This window comes from Melanotaenia boesemani, chromosome 17 (genome assembly GCF_017639745.1).
Source record: "Melanotaenia boesemani isolate fMelBoe1 chromosome 17, fMelBoe1.pri, whole genome shotgun sequence".
NCBI lineage: Eukaryota > Metazoa > Chordata > Actinopteri > Atheriniformes > Melanotaeniidae > Melanotaenia > Melanotaenia boesemani.
In genome coordinates, this window is record NC_055698.1 from 17,591,542 (window position 1) to 17,612,809 (window position 21,268).

At 39.6% G+C, this 21,268-nt stretch overlaps 1 protein-coding gene across 1 annotated transcript; it reads right to left on the bottom strand.

The window, feature by feature from the left end:
• Positions 1-6,161: 6,161 nt before the first annotated feature.
• On the bottom strand, positions 6,162-20,460 carry mylipa (myosin regulatory light chain interacting protein a). Its single transcript, XM_041967278.1, has 7 exons — positions 20,240-20,460; positions 19,044-19,234; positions 11,084-11,269; positions 10,021-10,218; positions 9,689-9,853; positions 8,509-8,932; positions 6,162-7,664 (listed from the first exon to the last, which is right to left on the bottom strand). The coding sequence occupies exons 1-7, from the start codon at positions 20,324-20,326 to the stop codon at positions 7,467-7,469; spliced, it is 1,449 nt and encodes a 482-aa protein (XP_041823212.1). The 5' UTR covers positions 20,327-20,460; the 3' UTR covers positions 6,162-7,466.
• Between the last annotated feature and the right edge of the window lie 808 nt (positions 20,461-21,268).

Sequence of the window (21,268 nt, forward strand, 5' to 3'; positions counted from 1 at the left end):
GTTCAAAAGTTGTTTGTTGCAAACATCAGATGCATGATGTTTAACTGGGCTTTTTATAGTTTCATTTCTCATTAGTGAATTTCACCCCTCAAAAAACCACTAGATGTCAGCACAGCAAAGGAAAGCAGCTGCAGAACAAAGAGCAGAATAATTGCTGTGTTTACAGTCTTTGCTAAAATGTTTCCTGGTCACAAGGTTTGTCTGTAAAATGTTTGAAGCCATAAAAATAGCTTTTACTGTAGTACAAGTACCAATCTAACAATGTTTGCTCTGTTAAAATGGAAATGATCTAAATTCATCCTTCTGAATGAGTAAAAAACTTGCTCTGTTTAGAATCATGCAAATTTATCTTTACTGATGCATTTATGGAAATTCCCACTGCTGTTGCATATGTTAAAATTTATGTGTTGATTGTATTTTGTTTTAATAATAAGGAAAGAAGACATGTATCACATAAATGTTCAGTTAAAAGTACATTATGTTTTTCTGAAATGTAACAAAATGTCATAACATTGAATAATCATTGTAATATGCATGTGCTTACATTAAGGGTAACATTTATTTACAGTTCATTTTCACCACCATTTGCCACTGTCTTACCCATAATGGTGTGTTGCATTGTTTCCAAGTAAGCTTTTACGTATGCTGTAAATGCAGGAAATGAACACATTTTTTTTTGTTTCTCACAAAGATACTCGCTTTCCTTTACAAAGAATTAAAGTGACAAGAATTCACTTAGCTTTTCATTGTAAACTTTGCACATCCATTTAAATAAAGGGGTCAAATGAAATAACATTCACGTCATTTGAAACAAAATGATTGAACAGGCTAAAAGTAAACTGACCTCAGTGAATGATACAGTCTATCTCTGTTTTTCAACACAAAGCATGTAAGAAATTCTGGACAGAAAATGAATCTTGGACAAATCTTATGACTACAATCATAACTGGAGCTGGAGACACAGACATCCAATAAGATTGGAATAATCTGCAGTTAAGCGATAAGGCAGTTTCAAAGCTAATAAACCCATTGCTCTTTAACCTCTTAAGCATGTCACTCTATACTGTACTGATAAGGCATGCTGGAAGGGGTCAGCCTTTTAAAACCTTTTCTGCCCACAAAACTGATAAGAGAAGAACAGTTTGGCTCAACTGTGTACTTCACGTATCCTGTGTCCGCTTGTAGTCGTCACAGCTGGAGTCTCAGGTGTTCTGCTGATGTAGGAAGGAGGTGAAAGTGCAACAAGCTGCTATCTCTGTAAATTTTTTATTGCTTTTGTTAAGTGGGCCATTCTCACATTTTAACTCATCTACCCCATGAAGTTTCATTTCATGGTCAAAAGTGAATGTGCATTTTAGTTTGTTGTCAAACAAGCTTTGGTTCTTTCTTTTAATCATCATGAGACAAACTTGGTTTTCATGCTGACTGAGTGGCAAGGAATGACAAAAAAACACCCATTCTTATCCAAAACTGTATCTTGGCAAATATTTTTCCAGGTTTTTATTTGCACCGCTTCTTGATATGGAAAACACCAAAATATTAATACTTTACCTGCAGATACCCTTATCAGCACCTTACAGTTTCCATTTTCTTCCACCTTGTTCATTAAAACATCAAAGTCACTTCCTAAAATAACAAGTTATACGAGACCTTTGCAGTTATCACCATACTTCACTATAAGTGGACATGCAAATGAAGTAAATTCTCTGCATGGAGAACATTGTGTTGCTTGGCTCAGGCACATGTTTATCACTTATAGCTTCTGAGAGAACACAGACGCGTGCATGCTCACGTTTTAACACTCACAGACCAGAATGTCTGACCCTGTATTCGGTTACCAGCTGACGATGTCATGGAGAGATGGGTTCTGTGACCCAGAGGTAACTTATCTCAGACATGTTCGGAGGAGCTGTGTTTCCCTTGGCACTGTGTCACTGGGCCAAGCAGATGGGAAAAGCACATGGCAGTGGGAGGGTGAAAATGCGTCTTTGATGTTCTTTTTCTTGGCATAAGTTGAAATGATGAGAAATTAAAAAATCTATTTACTCTCTCTCTCTGAGTGATTCAGGTAACCGGGATGGATGTCTTTTCACTCAGGGATGATGCACATGTGCATATGGTGAGTAATGAACTAGAATTTGTATCTAAAGGACCTGGATTTATTTTTGTTGCACGTGACACAGTAAGAGTTGGTCAAAACACAAGATAATGATCAGTTCATTCTGAACTACAGCAAAGGCTTTAGTTACTAATTAAACTTTTATTTCTTGTCACTGTGCTCTGATGTAGAGAAAATGCTGGCCAAGTCTGTCATTAATTCAGCAGATGTTTCCGTGAGAGGAACACAGAAACATGATTCTCTGCAACTGCAATGTAACTCAACACTGAGTGCAGCAGTGCAGCCTAGCGAACAAGACCTCTAATAGTGATGAAGGTGCAAAGGAAATGGGTACAAGCCAATAAACACACAAAATTAGATTTATTCCAAGGAAACATTTGCCTGCAACATACAGATAATATCCTAACTCAAGCACCTTCCTGTCTTTGTCTGTTACAGCTCAATTTACAACCACAACCTCAACAGTTTTGGTTTTAATATCCTTCATATCCGGCAACTGTAAGAAAAACTAGAGCACAAAGGTTCAGAGGTTCACATCTAATGAATGAAAACACTGGTTTTGTAGCTGTTATAAATCATTCAAAATGATGCATTTATATTGTTATACTTTAATGTATCATGACAGAAATATAAAGATCCTAAATGGCTTTTGAGCATGACAAATCCTGGAATCATGACTCAAACAGATAAAATTAGTAAATAAGAAATCCTATAATCTTCTCTTCTGGTGAGGATTATTTTTTGCTACCACCTCTCTCTGATTGGAGTCCTTTACTTATTGCTGTAAGACTTAAATTTGACATCTTGTTTAAAATAATTGAACATCTACAGCCATTGGATAATCTCATAATCACCCCTTTATGTTCCCTCATTATCTGTTTTAATCAATGTGCTGTTTTAGCAACAAGCAGCCCCTCAAGCACATTTTATCATATAAATGACATGAGTAATGGAGCATATGATGGCATCCTAAATGCACCCTTTTCCAGTGTATGGGCAAATAATATATTTATCTTTTCCATATTGTTGCATTGAGCAAAAGAGGCTCATCTGAGGTTATGCTCTTTCAGATCTCACAGGTGAGTTGAATGATTAGGAACAGAATCATGATGATCAGGATGAGTCAACACATTAGGAAACCAAATGCAAAGAAGGCAGGAGCAAGAGACAAACAAAAATAAGGGAAAACCCACAAATCCCAACAGAAATAGGATCATGCTTTCCATTAATCCAGTCCAGACTGTAACAGCATGTAATAAACCTAAAATATCATGCATTTTCTTTGTGAAGATCTTTTTTTTGTATCAATTCTTATCGTTATTTCTGTAGAACCAAACAAAATAGCTTCATCCACCAAATTTTGGGCAACTTATTTCTCTACTTCCCTTAACAAATAGTCTGTGGTGTGACTGGTATAAGGAAGCGTTAACAGAAAAAAATCCCCACTCTTTTGACGCAGTTTCAGTGTTGCGGAAGTATATGTGCCATCCTTTTTCTGGACCCACACGTCAGACAGATAGCCATTTACCACAGGATAATAAAAAGCTTGAATCTCATAACGCCACCTTAATTCAGCCGACTTTAGATGTTAGCAAAAGTTTATCTTGTCTGTTAAACCAAAAGACTGCTTGTTTGTTTCTTCATGAACAGGCTCCTACGTGAACCATGATGCAGTCAGAGTTGGTCAAAACACGAGATAATGAACATTAGTTCTGTCTGAATTCAAGCAAAATCTTTAAAAATTCAACTGTCATTTCTTGTCACTGTGTTCAGACATGTGTACTGGCCAAGTCTGTCATTAATACAGCAGATGTTTCCGTGAGAGGAAACTAGAAACATGTTTCTCTGGGTGCGACTTGTGAAGTTATTCAACACTGATGGCAGCTTTACAATGAAAAACATGTTCGCTGGTGGATGCAAAGGAAATGTACAGTACAAGCCAATAAACACACAAACTTAAATATAAATTGGGTATGACATGTTTAGATTGTTCCTTCATGGATTCAAATATTTACAGCAGGAAATTTATAGAAAGGTAAAGTTTGCCTCCGTCATTGTTATTTTTTTCTGCCATGTACGGATCATACTATCACTCAAGGACCTTCCTCTGTTTCCCTGTAAGTCTGAATTTATAGTCACAACCTCAGTAGTTTCAGTTTTGAGATCTTCTGATTATCTGAGCAGTAAAACAAACTGGATCGCCTTGTACAGAATGATCAGAAATGTCAATATTTTTACAGAAAAAACATTGCGTCACAATGCACATGGTTGTATATCACTGAGTATTACTACTAGGTAAATCCCATTAGTTACACATCTTGAAAAAAATAGAACGAATTAAACCAAATACAAAACAAAACATGGTTACACTATTACAGATATGCTCTCATCCATCTAATCACCCATCAACTTTTTATATCCACTTGATGCCTATTTATTTTCATGCTGGGGTTTAAGTCCAGCTGCTATGGTGTAAATGGGGAGTGGCACTGGCCAAGTTGTTGGTCTATCACAGGGCTAACATAGAAATTAGCTGTAGATAATAAACTTAGACAGCAAATAATTCAACATGCAAACTGACTGGTCAGCTTATCCATCCAATATTGTTTCTTATTCTTTGATGAGTGCCGAACTAGCCACCAGGCAGACATCATGCAAATATACTTCCTGGGTATGTCAACTAATAAAGGAACGAAAGCCTGGGCAACAAAGGACATATGACAGACAGTTTAGGAGCCATCGGCAGAGAATGGCTTCCTTTGGGGATGAACTGCAAGTTTGCAATAAAACTCATTTTAATTTTCACCCTCAGTGCTAATTGGATATTTTGTTGGATATTTCTCCACATGAAATTAAAACTGTCATGTTAGAACTACATCTATTAACATAACTTTCTCACCTTTTAAAGTTTTATATAGTTTTATGATTGGTGATTTGGCTTAAAGCTTTTCCTGTTCTGTCTTGATTGTTCATTAAATAGAGCAGGTGTGACCATGTGCACACATAATGAATAAAAAGTGATTGGTTTTGGTCATAACACAGAAATGTGTCATTGTTTTCAAGCCATGACTTGTACCACTTGCATGTTTTGAATGATGAAGCCTTTTTTGTATGACTAAGCTATGCAAGTCTCAAATTAGTGTTCAGAGCAGTAAAGTGTAGCTATTTCCTTTATTTCTATCCATGTCTGGAGGAACTCGTGTTGTCATCTCAACCTACGGTGACATTAGAATTCAGGGAGTTCTACATGGCTGAAATCAGAGCTCTTCCTAACATGGTCTCTCCCTCCCAGCTGTCATCCGTGTCCTTGGAGCGAGCTTCACGGCAGTGATGCCTGAAAGCAACAACACAGATAAGAGGAGAATGGGGACAGAAAGAGAGAGGGTTTTTCCATCTATAAGGTCGTAGACAGACAGGGGTTCACAGAGTGAGAAGTCAGACAAATCAATAGCTTCTATATTTAACTCCAGAATTACTTCCAGAATCACAGTTCAGCAACGCCTGTCAATTCTAACCAATACAGAGAACCTTTTTTGTACTACAGGCTGTGCAGCTTCCTGCTCTCCACCGGCCTACACAGATAAATGACAGGTTGACCTTTCAGTGTTAAGCGCACATGTAGAGCTGGAGAGAAGTAACAATTCAAGGAGGAATAAAGTTAAAGGAGATACACTGTATGACATTACAGGTGTTAACAAATCAGTCTTTCAAGTGATCCAAGTATCATTTACATTTAAGAGCCTTCTACATGTTTTTTTTTTTTTAATGCAAAATAATCAATTGAATTTATAAGCAGGTCTTCCTGTGTGTGATTGGTTCACACATACAATCCCTTCACTACAGCTTGAGCCTATAGTTTAAATGGTTGTTTTGAGAGCATTGGATAGGTAACATTTAGCTAAGAAAGCTCAGGCTCCTTCAGCCTACTATCCATAAAAATAAGGGACAAAAAGGAATGGACTGGAAATGTCCTGGTTCTGCTGTAAAGCCCAAGTACTTTCAGACAAAACTGTAAATGAAAGTTCACAAGTCTGGGTAAGTTTTTTAAAAACAACTTTATTAATACTTTGTTAAAAGCAGAGTATATATACATATGTAAAAAAAAGTCTTTCATTCTAAGAGATACTTTAAAGAGCATAGTGGCATTTGCTTCAGAAAACAGAAACAAATCACTACTTGTACAATATGAAAAATAAAGTCCATCCCCTGCAGCGACTGTGCTCAACTGTGTCAATGGTAAAGAAAAACCTTTTCCTTTTCTTACTCAGAAAAACAAAAAGTCAGAGAAAAATTTTGCTGCTACATTAAGGCCAAACTCCCAACACACGAGCAAACTTGTTTAGTAAAGTGGCAATGTGTTTTTTTTTTCTTTGTCATTTAAATATAGTTTTTGAAATTAAATAAAACTGAGAATAAAAAGCTTGGCAGAAAAGCAAGCAAGTATTGCACTTACAGGTATCCTAGTACCCTTTAAATAAAGACCTCACTAGTACACCACAGAGAAGAAATTTATAGCTGAGGTTTTCAGAGGAAGCATCTGCATGCCTACAAAATGCATGTCAGTGCTCTTCACATTTTCTGCTGAGATGGAGATAAACATGTAAAAGTGGAGCAGTCTATGAAAAACAGGTTAGTGTTTGACCAAGTTTAAGTTAATCATCAGACCAGTTCTGGAGTTATAACGGTTGAAGGAGTGTCTGCATGTTACAGTTCTCTTGGGCGAAAAGAAAAAAAAAAGCCTTCGAGGCCCGTTTGACCCCACAATAACAAGATCAACACCACAACAGTCTTACTGTCTTTTTATCCCATTAGTATGGTACTATATTCAGGAGCAGTGCTGCTGAGCCTCTAAATACCCTCCTCATTGGCATGGAAAACAAATGCAGTACACTCTTGTTTCAGCATAACATTGAAAATGAAGTTTTAAAATGCCAGGAACCTTTAAAAAAAAAAGAAAAAAATAACCAAAAACACTTCAATTCATGTACAGTTAAGATATTCTAAAACATGATCATATGGTTTGGATTCTGGGGCTAGGAGCTTCATATGGAGCAAATAACCATGAAGAAAACAAACAAAAAGCATAATTCTGTATCAGGTCAACTGATGCAATAATTTAAACAATGTTATGAGGCAAATCTAAAAAAATAAAACAAGCTTTTAACAGTGACGCACACAAAGAAAAAAAAAAAAAAAAAAAAAAAAGCTGAGCGCTTAGTTTGTGCTGATCTGTTGTGATAAATGTGAATTCCAGGCAGGAAACAAGAAGGGTGAAAAAAATAAGTTCCTTCTCTGTGAAATCCAACTGGTGTAGCTTTTAACTGTTCATAGAGGGAGCTTGGTGGGTTTATGTGTGGTAGAGCTTGTGTTCGTATTCATTGGTGGAGCAGGTGTGAGGCGAGGAGGCCATGTCTCTGTGGATGGGTGCAGGGATGCTGCTGCGATGTTGGTGGTTGTCTGTCAGTGTCAGGCTCAGAAGGCTGGTGCAAGTTGGCAGGTAGACATGTTGAACATGCTCCACGTCTGACCGACACACGGGACACAACTGAGGGAGAAAGTAGAGAGAAACACTTTAAAAAACAAAACAAAACAAAAAAAAAATTCAAATGAATCAATACCAGCTTACTTTAACAACACGAGCAAGCTCATGCAGGGAGTCTTAGTTGGAGTTTGTCAATGAAATTTACAATAATATGTCAATCCCTGAATGGTTACGTCTCATTTTTTTACATGAAAGCACTAAAAATCACGAATGCAAAACATTTTGCATCACAGCACAAGTTTGCTTGTAATATACTACCACTAATGATCCCCACAGCTTCATAGCTTCAGGTAGTACTGCTAACCGTTGTCAAAGTCAGTAAAGGCAGCTGCAAGCTCAGAGATGAGCCAATAATAGAATCACATAGCTATTGCTCAGGTCACCTGAAACTGAAAACATTTTCCTCAATCTTTCTCTGCAGTAAATGTTTTCCTTCTGACATTCAAACATCTATGAGCTTTACTAGTTTAGTTAATGAGATTTGCCTGGCTGCTATAATCCATTTTTAAGAAACTCAGAAACTCACATTCAGGTCAGCAGAGTGCAAGCAAGGCTTGGGATATTGTTTAAGGACCATAACTCAAAGCAGGATAGAAAAAAAACTTAAATTGAGGTTCAAGTAAAACTAAGTTGTTTTTTTCTTATTAAAGCTCTACTATAGTTTATTATACTTCTATAAAATGCTACAATATCTAAAATTAGTACTGGTCTCAGCCTTGCAGTCTCACATTTAAAAAGCATCATTTCAGTCATTTCTTTTTGCCATGCAAAAGAAAAGCTTCCAGCTATAAGTCTTCCACAGATACATTTACAAACATTTCCACCCAGGTGTGTAAACCAGACTCACCTGCAGCTGATTTGCACAGGTCTGGCAACAGACCATGTGGCCGCAAGGGCAGAACGCAGCATCTATCTCCTCCTCGCAGCACAGCATGCACAGGAGAGCCTCCCTGAGCTTCTGCAGTCGCTCCTGCAGAGCCCGGCTCTGCTGGCAGCTGCTGCAGTCCAGCCCCTTGTCCTGCTGGTTGTCTCTGCCCGGGGAGCGTGAGGGAGAGGAGCGCCCCCCGCTTTCAGAGCGAGACACCAAGTCCACAACGCCAGCGTTGTAGAGTGCACGGCGGGCGTGGTCGTACACTTCCTTGGAAGTACGTCTGATGTCGAAGACGTATTTCTTGCCAACGTTGATGTTTTCATTGAGAAATAGTGAAGCTAGGTGGCCCTTAAAGTCTCTGCTGTACTGCATCATCACTGCGTTGGTAACCGTGTCACACCTGCAAATGAAAATAAGACTAATATCAGTAAAATAGTGGAATTCACATACAAAATTAGTCTGTTTTTGATGTAATGACCTCTGCTGTAGACCCTTTGTATGCAATACTGTTTAACAGTACCATCCATCCTCTATTGATGTCACTATATGGTAAACACCTGCTTTTGAGCAAACAAGTTGAAAACATGAGGGGGGTGGGGTGGGGGGGTGATGCAGGCAGTGAGCTAAAACCCATGCCTGTAACAAAAGCATGGGGCTCTCTTTTGTACTATTGTGATTGAAAACAATTTCATAGCTCAGCCATTTGAATAGTCCCTGTTCACTGAGTTTTTATGAGTGCCCATACAGATTGTCTTTGGGGGGGGGGGAGGCTTTTATACCCAATGAATCTTTGATGTTTTTATTTTTATCAACATTCATTCGGGTCAAGGAAAGGTTCAGTGGCTGTCCTACTTTTCATGTGTTCTTACCATAAAAAAAAGAGAACAACACTAAGTTAATGTGTACAAATGTGTGAGACTGCATACTAAAATAGAGCAGAACAAGTTTTTACAGATCACGTTTTAGAGCTGGTTTCAGCCACCTCTCATCATCCATTACCAATATTTTGGACCAATTTTGTGGAACAATGCAAAGTTTTACAAAAAATAAATCATCTTAAATTAAACTGACTGCATTGCTACAGTGTGCAGCCTCACAGTTTGCTGCTATGTGAGTCACTGATCTGGGATTAAATGCTGCAGTCTTTAGTGCTCACCTGTAGAATGCATGTGTCTCTGTGATGGCCCGGTACAGACCGCTCGCTGCCCGGTTACTGATCAGCTTGAACAAAAGCACAACACTGTCATTTGTGTCCTTGGTAACTGTCAGGTAGACACTTTTACCCGACTGGGTGGCAATCTGGATGATGGGATAGCTTATCCTAAAATTAAGTAAAGAGAGAAGAAACAGTTTGTAGCAAAATGTTGGTAGGGAAATGAGAAATTTCTAAAAACAAACCAAAAGTTATGCAAGTATGCATTTGAGAACTGCAGTAGCAGACATCTTCCCGTACTATTCATTTCCGCTGCATCCCTCAGCAGAACATACCTGTTGACTAAGCTGAAGTCTTCCTTGCATATTGTAATCCCCTCAGGGCCAACTCCAATAGCCAAACGCTGACCGTTTGCATCGCGAGCCCAATGCCACTCCACACCATAATGCTCCAGAGAGGAGATCAGCTGCAGGGCCTGATACTCCACTGAGGCTTGGCTGAAACCTTCAAAAGCTTTGTGTCTGGAAATGATGCTGCAGGAGAATAAAATGGAGAGGGTTGGGAATGAAAAAGTTAGCTTTAAACTACACTGACTTACAATGCACAAGCAAGGCAATACTGTGTTTTATCCATAAAAGCAACTGTCCTTTTGAGATCAATAGATCAATGCTTTGGTAGCACAGAATAATTCTTTCAGTTTATAGATCCAGCTGAATTCTACAAACTGTTTTAGGGAAATACACAGTGGCATATATCAAGAGTTGAAAGATCTCTTACTGGAAAACCTACAGAAATATATAAAATCAATATAAAATGCATGCAGTTCTACAAATAAGTTAGGAAATGCGTGCAGATGTAGAATGCTGGATCAGTATGGCAAATGGATGAGTTAAATGTAGAGGTTTGGCAGATGAAGCCTTTGGTGTAAACTATTTATGTGCACAGCAGCAGTTTGAAGTACGGCTACAGATACAAAACTGAGATGTCAGAAGTAATACATGAGGAAAGGTATGTGTGGAATTGGAGAGAAGTGGTTTTGATATTTGCTTGTCAAACAATTTTATATTTGATAACCCAATGGGATCATGTTTTCAGACTTTAAAAAAGTTGTAGTACAACACTGTAAGCCTTGTTGTGTTAACAGAAAATGTACAGCAGGAAGTCCTCCCAGTGGAAGTCTGCAAACTGATTTCCAGTCAGCTGCTTTGTTGGTTCATCTGTGTTTTGTAGTGATCTCATCCAGCTTACAGACACCATGTTGTTGCTGTATGATTTACTCCCCCCCCCACCCCATAGACATTTTAGAGGGGCAGAGCTTCAGGAGGGCTGACAGTGATGGTCAGCAAGTTTCAATAATATTTTAAAATTCCATGTGCCTTGTTGTTTTAAGTCATCTACCTGTTGACTGTGGCATTGCAGGGCTCTTCTCCACACAGCTCTGAATACCAGTACTGGGCTGTGTTTTGGTTGTAGTCACCAAACTCTGCCTGAGCCAGGAGGGCACTCAGCTCCTCAGCTTGCTCTGAGGCCATACGTAGGTGACCGTGGTGGAGGTCCTCCTTCACGTGCATGAAGAAGAGATGTCTAGAGAAGGGGGGGGTAGAGAAGGGAACAGGTGATAAGAATTTATTGCATTTTAGTCAACAAATTTCTCTAAGAAAAAAAAAAACATTTCAGTTTTTCCAGACATGGCAAAATGTTCATCCCTGAAATTGTGTACAGCACATTCCAATTTTATTGTCCATGTGTGATGGTTAAAGAGTCCTCATATACTCCAAAACCGCAGGTGTCTGAGTGTGTTTACATTTGCAGCAGAAGAAATGGGATAGCCACTACAATGACTCACTTTTTCCATTATAATTACTTCCTCAAAGCACCCCATTTGAACTTCCTTCAAGAGTAATATCACTCATTGGAAAATGTGGAAGTTGTGGTGGAGGGAAAACAGGAAACAGACTCCCTTTTTACTATTACTTTCCCTAATAATACAACACAATAACACTAGTGAATGTGATGCAGGTTTTTCTGAAGCAGCTCCAGTGTTTGTTTGGGGCTACAAAAGCACTGGCTCCGACCACAAAAGACTGGTGCTCCAGCACCATCAGTCCTTACTGCACCAGAACAAAAAGATTGTTTTCTTCAGGGGCTGGGTGTGGGTTAAGGAGACCAACTTAATCAACTATAACGTGACTATTATAACGTAATAATTCCTCACTATAGAGCAGCAGGACACAAGGTGTCAATGCAAGCAAAACCCAGACTGACTAAATCCTTACATCATAAAAACACTAGATAGCCAAACAGATCCTTCAGTTGACCTATGGCACAGTAACCTTAAGAAGATTATACACCTGTCACCTGTTTCTGGATCAGCAAATGAGTCAGTCCCACATGTTACCCTGTACATAAAAACAACTTCATAACTTTTTTTTTTTTTTTATCTTCCACTTCCTCCTTCCTTACACACCCAGTGGTGCGTTAAAGTGCTTATTATTTCAGCTCAAAAGAAAATCGGCCTTAGGCTGCAGCTCTTTGAAGCATGATGCTAAGAGACATTTTTATTTGTGCGAATCGGGTCAAAGTGTGACTTGAGGATATATGAGGTGGACAGGGAGTGGAATGGAAAAGCAGCATCCTTGATTTTCTCACCAAGTTTATACTGTATATAAACAGACTGGATGTAGAAAATCCAGCTTGTTTAGTTGTCTCATTGGAGTGAGCTGGGTTTGCCATTTCCTCTGTCGTCTTATGGGACTAACAAGCTCACAACTCGTGACAATAAGCAGGCAACGTGTATTTCAGCTGCTTCAGAATACAACAACAGACACACCTCAGCCGACACTTTCAAGAAGTATCAACAGCAGCAGTGAAGCACACAAACAAAGCCGCTCTATACCACCCCTGTTAGAGCCAGACTGTAACAACGAAGCCCCATGGCCGACTAGCCTCAGGCATAACAAACAGTGCTTTGATATGGTGTTAAAACATCCCATTCCCTCCAACACACAAACACTGTGCTCTATTGTGTCAGGCCCAGCAGGTGTCATGTGATGAAGCGCTGCTAGTTTGCTACCTACCTGACACAAACAATGGGGCCGACTTTGCTGAGAGTTTACTATAGGTTATTCGCAAAGGGTTATTATAGGGCAAGCCACAGAGGTTACTGTAGTTCATGCGGAGCCTGGTGGAAGGTTAATGTCAGTCACTGTACGACTGTCATTTATCAAGATTCTTCTTCATAAAAAAGATTTATCTCTGCTGGCTAGTTTGATACTGTGAGAATTGTGAAACAAACTCATTGTGTCTGTGTTTTATGTCTAACATTTGCCAACTTCTGAGACACTGTGTCAAACTCCTGGGACAGGGACTTCTGAGCAAGAGATCAAATATCGCTTACATTTGTGTAAGCAGCTGTATGCTTTGCTGAGCTCGGCCCAAATTTTGCACTAACCATCTGCAAGAAAAAAAACATTGAGTCATAGAGTAGGCCCACAGGCCCTGCAACAAAGAAACAGCAGATAACCAGTTACTGTTCCTGTCTGACTCTCCAAGTGGCTTTACATGTAGAGTCTAACAAGTTTCCTCCTTAAAAACCCTGTGACCATATCATTTTGAACAACCACAAAGACTCCCAACACAACATTATTGATAAAAAAAAAGAGGGCAAAGATTTTGTGAAGAAAATCTCCCCAACAGTCTTGTTTTTCCATCAACTGTGATCATATCTTCTCCCAGATAAAATGAACATGCTTCCATCTACAGCTTGACCTCCACATTAAGCTGACAGCTATTCAGACAGCTGTGCCAGGATCATGCTGCATTAGTGTAGCAGCACAGTGCTGCCTCAGCACCTGTCAAGGTCCATCCTTACTTTGCACATGGAAGAAGCAAGCGACCTTATGTCCAGGATCTCTCCATGTGTTGTCCATGGCTGATTTACGGATATCTTGATGGAATTCAAGAAACTTGGCAGAGTCAGATTTGAAATTTAAAAAAAAACAATAAAAATTCCCCACAAACCCCCTTTGATTTCCACACTCCTATAAACAACAGAGCAGACAAACAATTCCAGTGCTGACAACTTTCAAGCAGATAACAGAATTTGAGTCAGAGTGAGTTGAAAAAGCCAGAATCATGGGATTCTTGTTGGGACATGAGGCTGGTATGCAGCATCAAATTCACTCTTAGGCATCTTTTTTTCCACCCCTAGCTAGATGCTCTTCTGAACCACTGTGTCCAGAACAAACATGTAATGCACTTTAGACAAATCCGTACATGCATTTTTACATAGTTGTGTACTTTTAAATGTGGAGGTCATAATTACCTTGTTATCCAGGCTCTCTACGCCAAAACACCAGCATGAAGACTGAATGTCAGGAAGTTTGTGTTGAGACCAAAGTGTCTTGGCCTACTTTTACTGTATTATATTGTTGACACTGCATTGCTTTGCAATTAAATGACCCATAAGTTTTTAAGAGGATTACTTATTAGAGCCTGAATAGACCTGCATTGTGCAGTTATTAAAAAATAGTGGAAAAGCCTGAACATCAAGGGATCCAAATATAACGAAAAAAAAGAAAAAAAAAATCAAATGCAGGATTTCAGAAGAATCGAGTTTTTCAGCTGGTTTACACTGCTCTCTGTAAGTGAAACATCCCCAAAACACTGTTCAACCTTGAATTTACTCCAAGCTTCAATGTACTTCTTTTCATCTCCTTTTCAAAAACACTTGTTGGCAAGATCAGTAAACTCTTCAGTCTGTTCCACCCATCCAAAAAAAAAAAAAAGCCTTGTTCAATTTTTTACCATTTTCTGCCCTAGAAGAATCCAAATCTTTAAAAATGTTACTTGGATCACAAAATTGAAGAACAAAAAGTTTACACAAAGTGAAACCCAACACTGCTGCCTAGAGACTGCACCACAACCAATCAGCAGAATAGTTTCAGACCTCATTGGTTGGACTCAATGTGGTTTGTAAGCTAGTCAAATAACACTGCCAGAAGGTATGCACTGAGGTTACTCGCAGTCAATGACCTACAGTAAACTTTGCTCGAAGTCTTTGTCATAGGTTGTGGGTGGATTGAAAAGAGCTCTTGCAGTTTAACACAAACTCGCCACACATTAATTCCAGAGAATAGATATAACGAGTGTCTGCGCTGTGGCAAGCTGCACGCATAGAAAACAAAGAGGTCGTTTGTGTGCTAAACTCCTTGGGTTACAGGCTTGTGCTCTGTACCGACTGGTAAAAGAGATTACAGCACAGAATGGAATAAAAGGCAATAACTTGGACTAAGCCTAGTGTAAGGATGCCAACAGGCAAACTAATGTTAGGTTACCAAAAGTAAAAACAACTTAAACTGTAACAACTGGTGGTGCAGCACACGGATAAAAACTTTTTAAAAACACAGAACCACAGGGATCTTTGGCCTGATCCTGTGTCTTGCCACAGCGAGCTAAAAATGATGACTTATGTGTGACTTGAATAAATTACCCTGAATTGCCTTTGCAGAATTTTGCAGATAATGCTGTCCAGGTTTCCATGGTAGTAATACTTCAATTTCATGTTGTTAAAAACAAAGCTGAACTGTGCAGAACAGAAAGTGCATCTTCTTCTTGCACTGCCAGGTTTGGCTCTATTATGGCTGCGTAGTACGGAAGGGCTCAGCAGATTAATGAAGATTAATGAAAAGGTGGGATTTTGTGCAAACTTAATTATACATAAGTTTCCCCCTGTTAATTACTTCATAATGGTTGGAATACACAGCCATCCGCTGAGGGAACAGCACAGAAACAACCTGCACAGTTTGTCACAAGACTAACATGGACAGAGAAAAACATTAATTTCAACCGTTTTGGTCTCCAGCTCAGCTGGCAAAGTCATCTCTGGACTGTCTGGGATTATACAAAACAGACGGAACACTGTCCTGTGAGAACTTTGTAGTAGAGTCCTTAAATATTTAGTCAGTAGATATTTCCATAACTGTTTCATCACAGAACAGACCGTTTGATATTCTGACTTATTTGATTTGAGTCTTTTGGATTGTACTACTATCCAAGCATTAGTTTTTCTTGGAAACTCACTTCCGTCAATTAAATAATGAATATCATTTTGAATCTTAAAGACAGGTCAACATTAAAGACCCCCCATGAAGCCAGTATGGATAGCACTGACCTTTCCAGTGTTTGCATAATCAGAATGCCAAACACAGCCACTAATTAAGGGGGAAAAAAAACAAAAACATTCACATATTTAAACCTCAACACCCCCTTACAAACGGTGTGTAACAATGCAGATTTGATGGCAATGACATTATGTGCATTTCTGGAGCTCTCGGTACACAGCAGCATCCTGAGGCTGAGAAATCGCACTATACAGCTTTTTCATCTGGGACGCAGCATGACAATACAGCCGCGTTTGCTTTGCACACCATCTCACATGCTAGCAAACAGATAAACACACCGGCCGTTTTAAACATGCACTGTGGGTAATTCCGTAAAGAAACGCAAGAAGACATTATGAGAGGAAGAATGGAAAAGAAACAGAGAAAGAGACAGAACAAGAGATAAGACAAGAGTTAAGATAAAACTGAAAAAAAATGTTATTCCAGTAGTTGAGAACAGATTGGTTGATCTGTCAGATGCCTTAGATCTGCCTTGAATATGATTAGGCCGGAAAAAATAGTGCAAAACTCTCAAACTAGCTGAAGATTTTAAAAGCTCTGCCTCAGTTGTAACATAGCTACTTCAAAGCATGGTGCTTCCCAAAAACAAGCTGTGAGGAGAGTAAAGCCACCCTGTGAGCAAATTTCAATGAATTTGCATAAGCATGGAAAGGTAGCAAAAAAAGAGGAGCGGGAGGACACATGGAGAATCTCAAAGTAATGAGATTAAAGAAAAAAGGGATTTTAGAAGCAGGGTGACACAGATGCAAGCTGAACCAAAGCCTCATAGCTCAAATGGATATGGGGTGTCGATTGGTTGTCCACATGGTTTTATGGTAAATGCATAATATAATAAAGCCACAAACCATATTAATACATCTGTTATCTTAACCAGTCCAGGTTTTTTTTTTCCAGCTGGATTATCACATTTTCCAGCATAAGAAATCCCTACCCAAAACGAATCACCCCCCCCCCCGAAAAAAAAAATCCATTTGCATGTGAGCATGAACGTTTGAGTAACCTGTGAGGCTTTACGTGGCAGCAGAGTACACAGCAGCTTATATAAGCAGCTCTACGAGGGTTCAGCTGGTTACGTAATAAAGGCCTTTAAGAAGGGGACAGAGGTGCCAGTCGTGAAGGCCATCTAAAAGCGCTGGTCCATTACAGGAACATGTCATGCTTTCCCCATAAGCTGGCAAAAATGTTAGCAACAGCTCATGCATGCATGCCGTTCATGGGGCTGCAGAATGCACAGGAGAACAAAGAAAGCATAAATAAATTCATAAACACCGATTAATGAACAAAGTGACACTGAGAACGGCCAGCGGGCTTGTAAATGTGCAGTGGAGCAGGGCTTTTTGTCATGAGGCGTGTCTGCTTTCTGGCCTGGGAGCAGTTACAGTCATACTGACTTATGAGGAAGTTATTGAAGCTTAACTGTGTCAAAGGTGACAGCACAAGATAAGAGACATGAGAAACCCAACTAGTTTAAAAGAACCAGTTAAATAATTTGCTAGGTAAATCACTTTTATTATAATTATTTATACTATAAAGTTATTATATATTTTACATATATAAAGGCCTTAAGGCAGCTTAAAGTAAATAAAATAAATAGTGCTTTAAAGAAATTATTCATCCCTAAATGCAGAGTAGGAATTTCTCAGACCCACAAGTCGTTCCCTAAAATGCTAACGCATAAGCACCCTATAATTGTGTTTGTACCCCCGCCATCACAATTACATCACATCTGAGCAGATGGATGGCATGAAGCCGGCTCCAAAATTAAACATGTTACTTGACAGCATGGTGGGGTGTGCTCCATGTGTACAAATTAGTAGCAGCCATACATATCCTCGTCTTCCACCTCACATCTTTATCTCACCTTTTTTTTTAAACAACCTCCTGAACCCCCCCACCCCCACCAGCCATCTGCTGATAACCCCTGCTAATCTAGAAGAGGTCAGAGCACAGGCATCCCAGTGTCCTCTGTGCTCTCTCCCCCCCCACTTTCCTTTCACTTTCCACTTTAAAGGTTGCCAAATATGGGCCATTGTGGGCAGGGGAGAAATAAAGGTGGTTGTGATTGAGCTGTTAATATCCAGCAGCAAGAAAAATGTGACAGCAAAGAATGAAGTTGAAGTTATATGCAAGGAAGCTGAGTGAAGGGTGAGATAGGAGTGGGAGCAGCTGAGAGCATCTTGGCCCAGGCAGAGGCATTTGTGTTTAATTAACCGCTCCGGTGATGAGCTGCACGTGTGTGCAGGATCAAAATGACACAAAACAGGTTTTCCATCATGTGCACCCTTGATTCATATCAGCTTTCCCTCATTCAGACAGTCGTGGCTGGGGTAAACAGAACATCAGAAACACCATACATACTCAAGTTTACAGGCGTTGCGCTACGGGCTGCAAAATGCACTCTGGAAAGTGAAATGAAAATGGGAAAGAGAAATAGTCAAGATCGGAACTTGTTACTTTCCTCTACAACAGAGTCTTGAATAAATTAATATGGCAAAGCCAAAATATAGCACAAACTAATAAGTTCCTCACTTTGTATCGTATTTTAGATACACAAAAATCATCAAGTACATCTTCAAACTTTCCCTAGTGAACAACTGCAGCTGTTAATCACAACGATGACACATTACTGAGAAAACAAAACCTGTGAAATACCCCACATTGGCCCGTTTCCAAACCACATCTGCAAAAATGTCAAACTGGGGCGACTTTTGTTTAAACAAAAATGGCCACAAACAATTGAAACAAAAAGTTATTTTCGAGCTGAATGGGAGCAGTGACAAGGGGTCCTGGCTGCCACACAGTGCAGAGGGTCCCTGGGGGCAGGCTGACAGCAACAGACCCAGTTGCTGGATCACATTTCAAGCCTGGTGCTCCACCAAAAAATGACCTATAGTAACCCTGAAGAGGTTACTATAGGGCATTTCCACTGCAATGGAAACAAAATTATCAGATTATAGTCTGACTGCTCTAATAACGGCTTTGTTTCTGTTTTCCACTACATGCTGCACAATGAGTCACATGTAGTCATAAGTGTGAACTAATAAATAAAAAAAATAAAAAAAACACAAAGCAATTAAAATCTATTTACTTGTTCATTAATGTCACTGAACCGGATTTGCATGTGAAGCAAAGAGGAATGTTTAAATGTAATTTCTATGCAGCACTCGAGCTTGTACCTCGTCTGTTCCTGCAGAATGAGATGGGGCTCAACAAAGAACTTGACTCGCAGCCTCAGCCGACAGGGCGCCACATTATCCATCTGCTGGCAGATGCGATTCCTCAGATTCAGCCACAGGTTCTCTCCTTTGCTGCCTGTGAACTGCAGCCCAAAGTAGTCCACTTCAATTATACCCAACTTTCTGCAAACCTGGAAAGAGATAAAAGAAGCGGTTACACGCGTGTAATTTAAACCAGGAATTCCAAGAGGATCCTGCAACCGAAAGACTCTTCAGAGACATGATTATAAGAGATGAGGAGAAGAAACTTCTGCTCCTCTTGTGATACTGCCACATACAAGGCTTATTATTATTCCAAAGCAAAAGCAAGTTTACTTCTAAGCATTGGACGGCTTAAAAGGGGACTCTCATCCTCTCCCAGGGGTAGGGGGGAATCACCACACCGGCAATCTCACGCCCCCTAAATTGCAGCGGGACATGGGGTATTACATAACCTTTGGTGAGTATCTATACGGAGCCTGGAGGCTGAGATAAAAACTCATTATTAGTCACAGTAAGTTGGGAAAATGCCATGCATACGAAAAAGGTGCTACATTTTATGAGTAAACCGGAGACAACTGGTGATGTTTGTCAGCTTTAAACCAGAAAACTAAAGTCAGGTTGTAGTTACACTTTGAGCGGAGCTGGTTGCAAAGCAGCGGGATGAACTTTAGTAACCTCGGACTAAGCTTCTGCCTCTGACTAATAAGCCATGCAGGTCGATGTGACCGTCGGCAGTTTTCCATTAACGCGTTTAAACTTTCTGGCAAACCTACAAAGTGGTGTTTCGACTACAAATCGACTATTTAAAAAGGTTAAGTTACTAAATATAAATGTTTTATTTTTTCCTGCCCGTCGCGCGCCGAACATGCTTCCTCAGTCTGCAACGGTGAAGAGGATGCAAAATTACAAAAGACACTCACTCTAAATGTTTGAGGCTGTGAATGAATTATTATCAGTCGTGCAGAAACGAGCTCTCCCCTCTCTCCTTTATATACATTTAAATCGCGAATAGGCAACGAAGCATGGTGAAGTTTCGCATATTTAAAAAGTTTTTTTTTGTCACAACCAGCGCGTGACTGTCTTGTCTGGCCATAACACTACATTTAAAAAGAAATATCAAAATAAAGCAAGATGTGTATTTAACTACAGCTTACCTTATTGAGACAGTCTTCACCGTTCGCCTTCGCATCAACTTCCACTTCCATCACCACCGAATCCGGACGAGTAACGTGGCAGAGCATTTTGGCAGCGCTTTTTTCTAAATCTTTGGTGTGCCACTCTTTAAAACACTAAAAGCAAACCTCGAGCAATCTTTAAAACCCTCTACATGAAGCCTTCGTCACTTTCTTTCTTCTTTCACTTCGTGTGGCTGATCTGTGGCCACCAGCTGTAGGGTATATCAATGAAATGCTGGGTACAGCGCCGCCTACTTGAAGCTGTCCAATCAGAAGCAGTTTAACATTCTCAACCTAACCTATAAACCAATCAGAAGTCTTCTTACATCCAGGCAGCGCTCTGACTCAACTCACGCTCCTGTGCATCAAAGTGTAAGGAGCCGACTGCGCCCTCATGTGGCCTGCCTGTTGCGTGCAGCTGACGGCAATTTTTACACACCTGGCTGTATGAATTAGACATTTCAGCCAGCTAGAGAAGAGCTCACGGTCTTAATGGGCTGTGTTGAGTTTTAGCGTGGCTTTTGTGAATAATATATGAGAACGCAGTCCAGAAATAGCTGTTGTAATAGCAGGGGAGCTTTCTGCTGCACTTGCTTTATTTATTGATTTTTAATTTTTTTTAAATACATTTTTCATTTTGGCAACCTCATGTTCTCGTTCCATAGCATTACTGCTTATATAACACAAACACAAACATGATTGTACCATCAAAGTAATTAGGTTAAAGTTTTAGGTTACATAATCGAAGGGCTAAGATAAAAATAAAAGTTTTCAGAGTTGGGGTGAAGGATAATCAAATCCTAAAGATATGCGGTGAAATGAGAAATGCTTGATATCCAAAGACAGTTAGGAACATGATATCACATAATAGGGAAAAAAATTCTCACATGTAAACATGTTAGGCTATATAGTGATTTTTTTGGTGGAGCTTTTTCCTTCTCTGACCTTTACAGAGAGAGTTAATTTTTCATTACTTATTTTGCTTCATGACATCCACATCTACTTTTT

What these genes read in the sequence shown, in the direction of transcription:
- mylipa (XM_041967278.1), bottom strand. Translation starts at nt 20,326, where the DNA reads ATGCTCTGCCACGTTACTCGTCCGGATTCGGTGGTGATGGAAGTGGAA. An exon ending in GTGAAGACTGTCTCAATAAG is followed by an intron (nt 19,235 to 20,239) that starts GTAAGCTGTAGT and finishes ATCTCTTTCCAG; the next exon opens with GTTTGCAGAAAGTTGGGTAT. An exon ending in GACTTCAGCTTAGTCAACAG is followed by an intron (nt 9,854 to 10,020) that starts GTATGTTCTGCT and finishes ACTTAATTTTAG; the next exon opens with GATAAGCTATCCCATCATCC.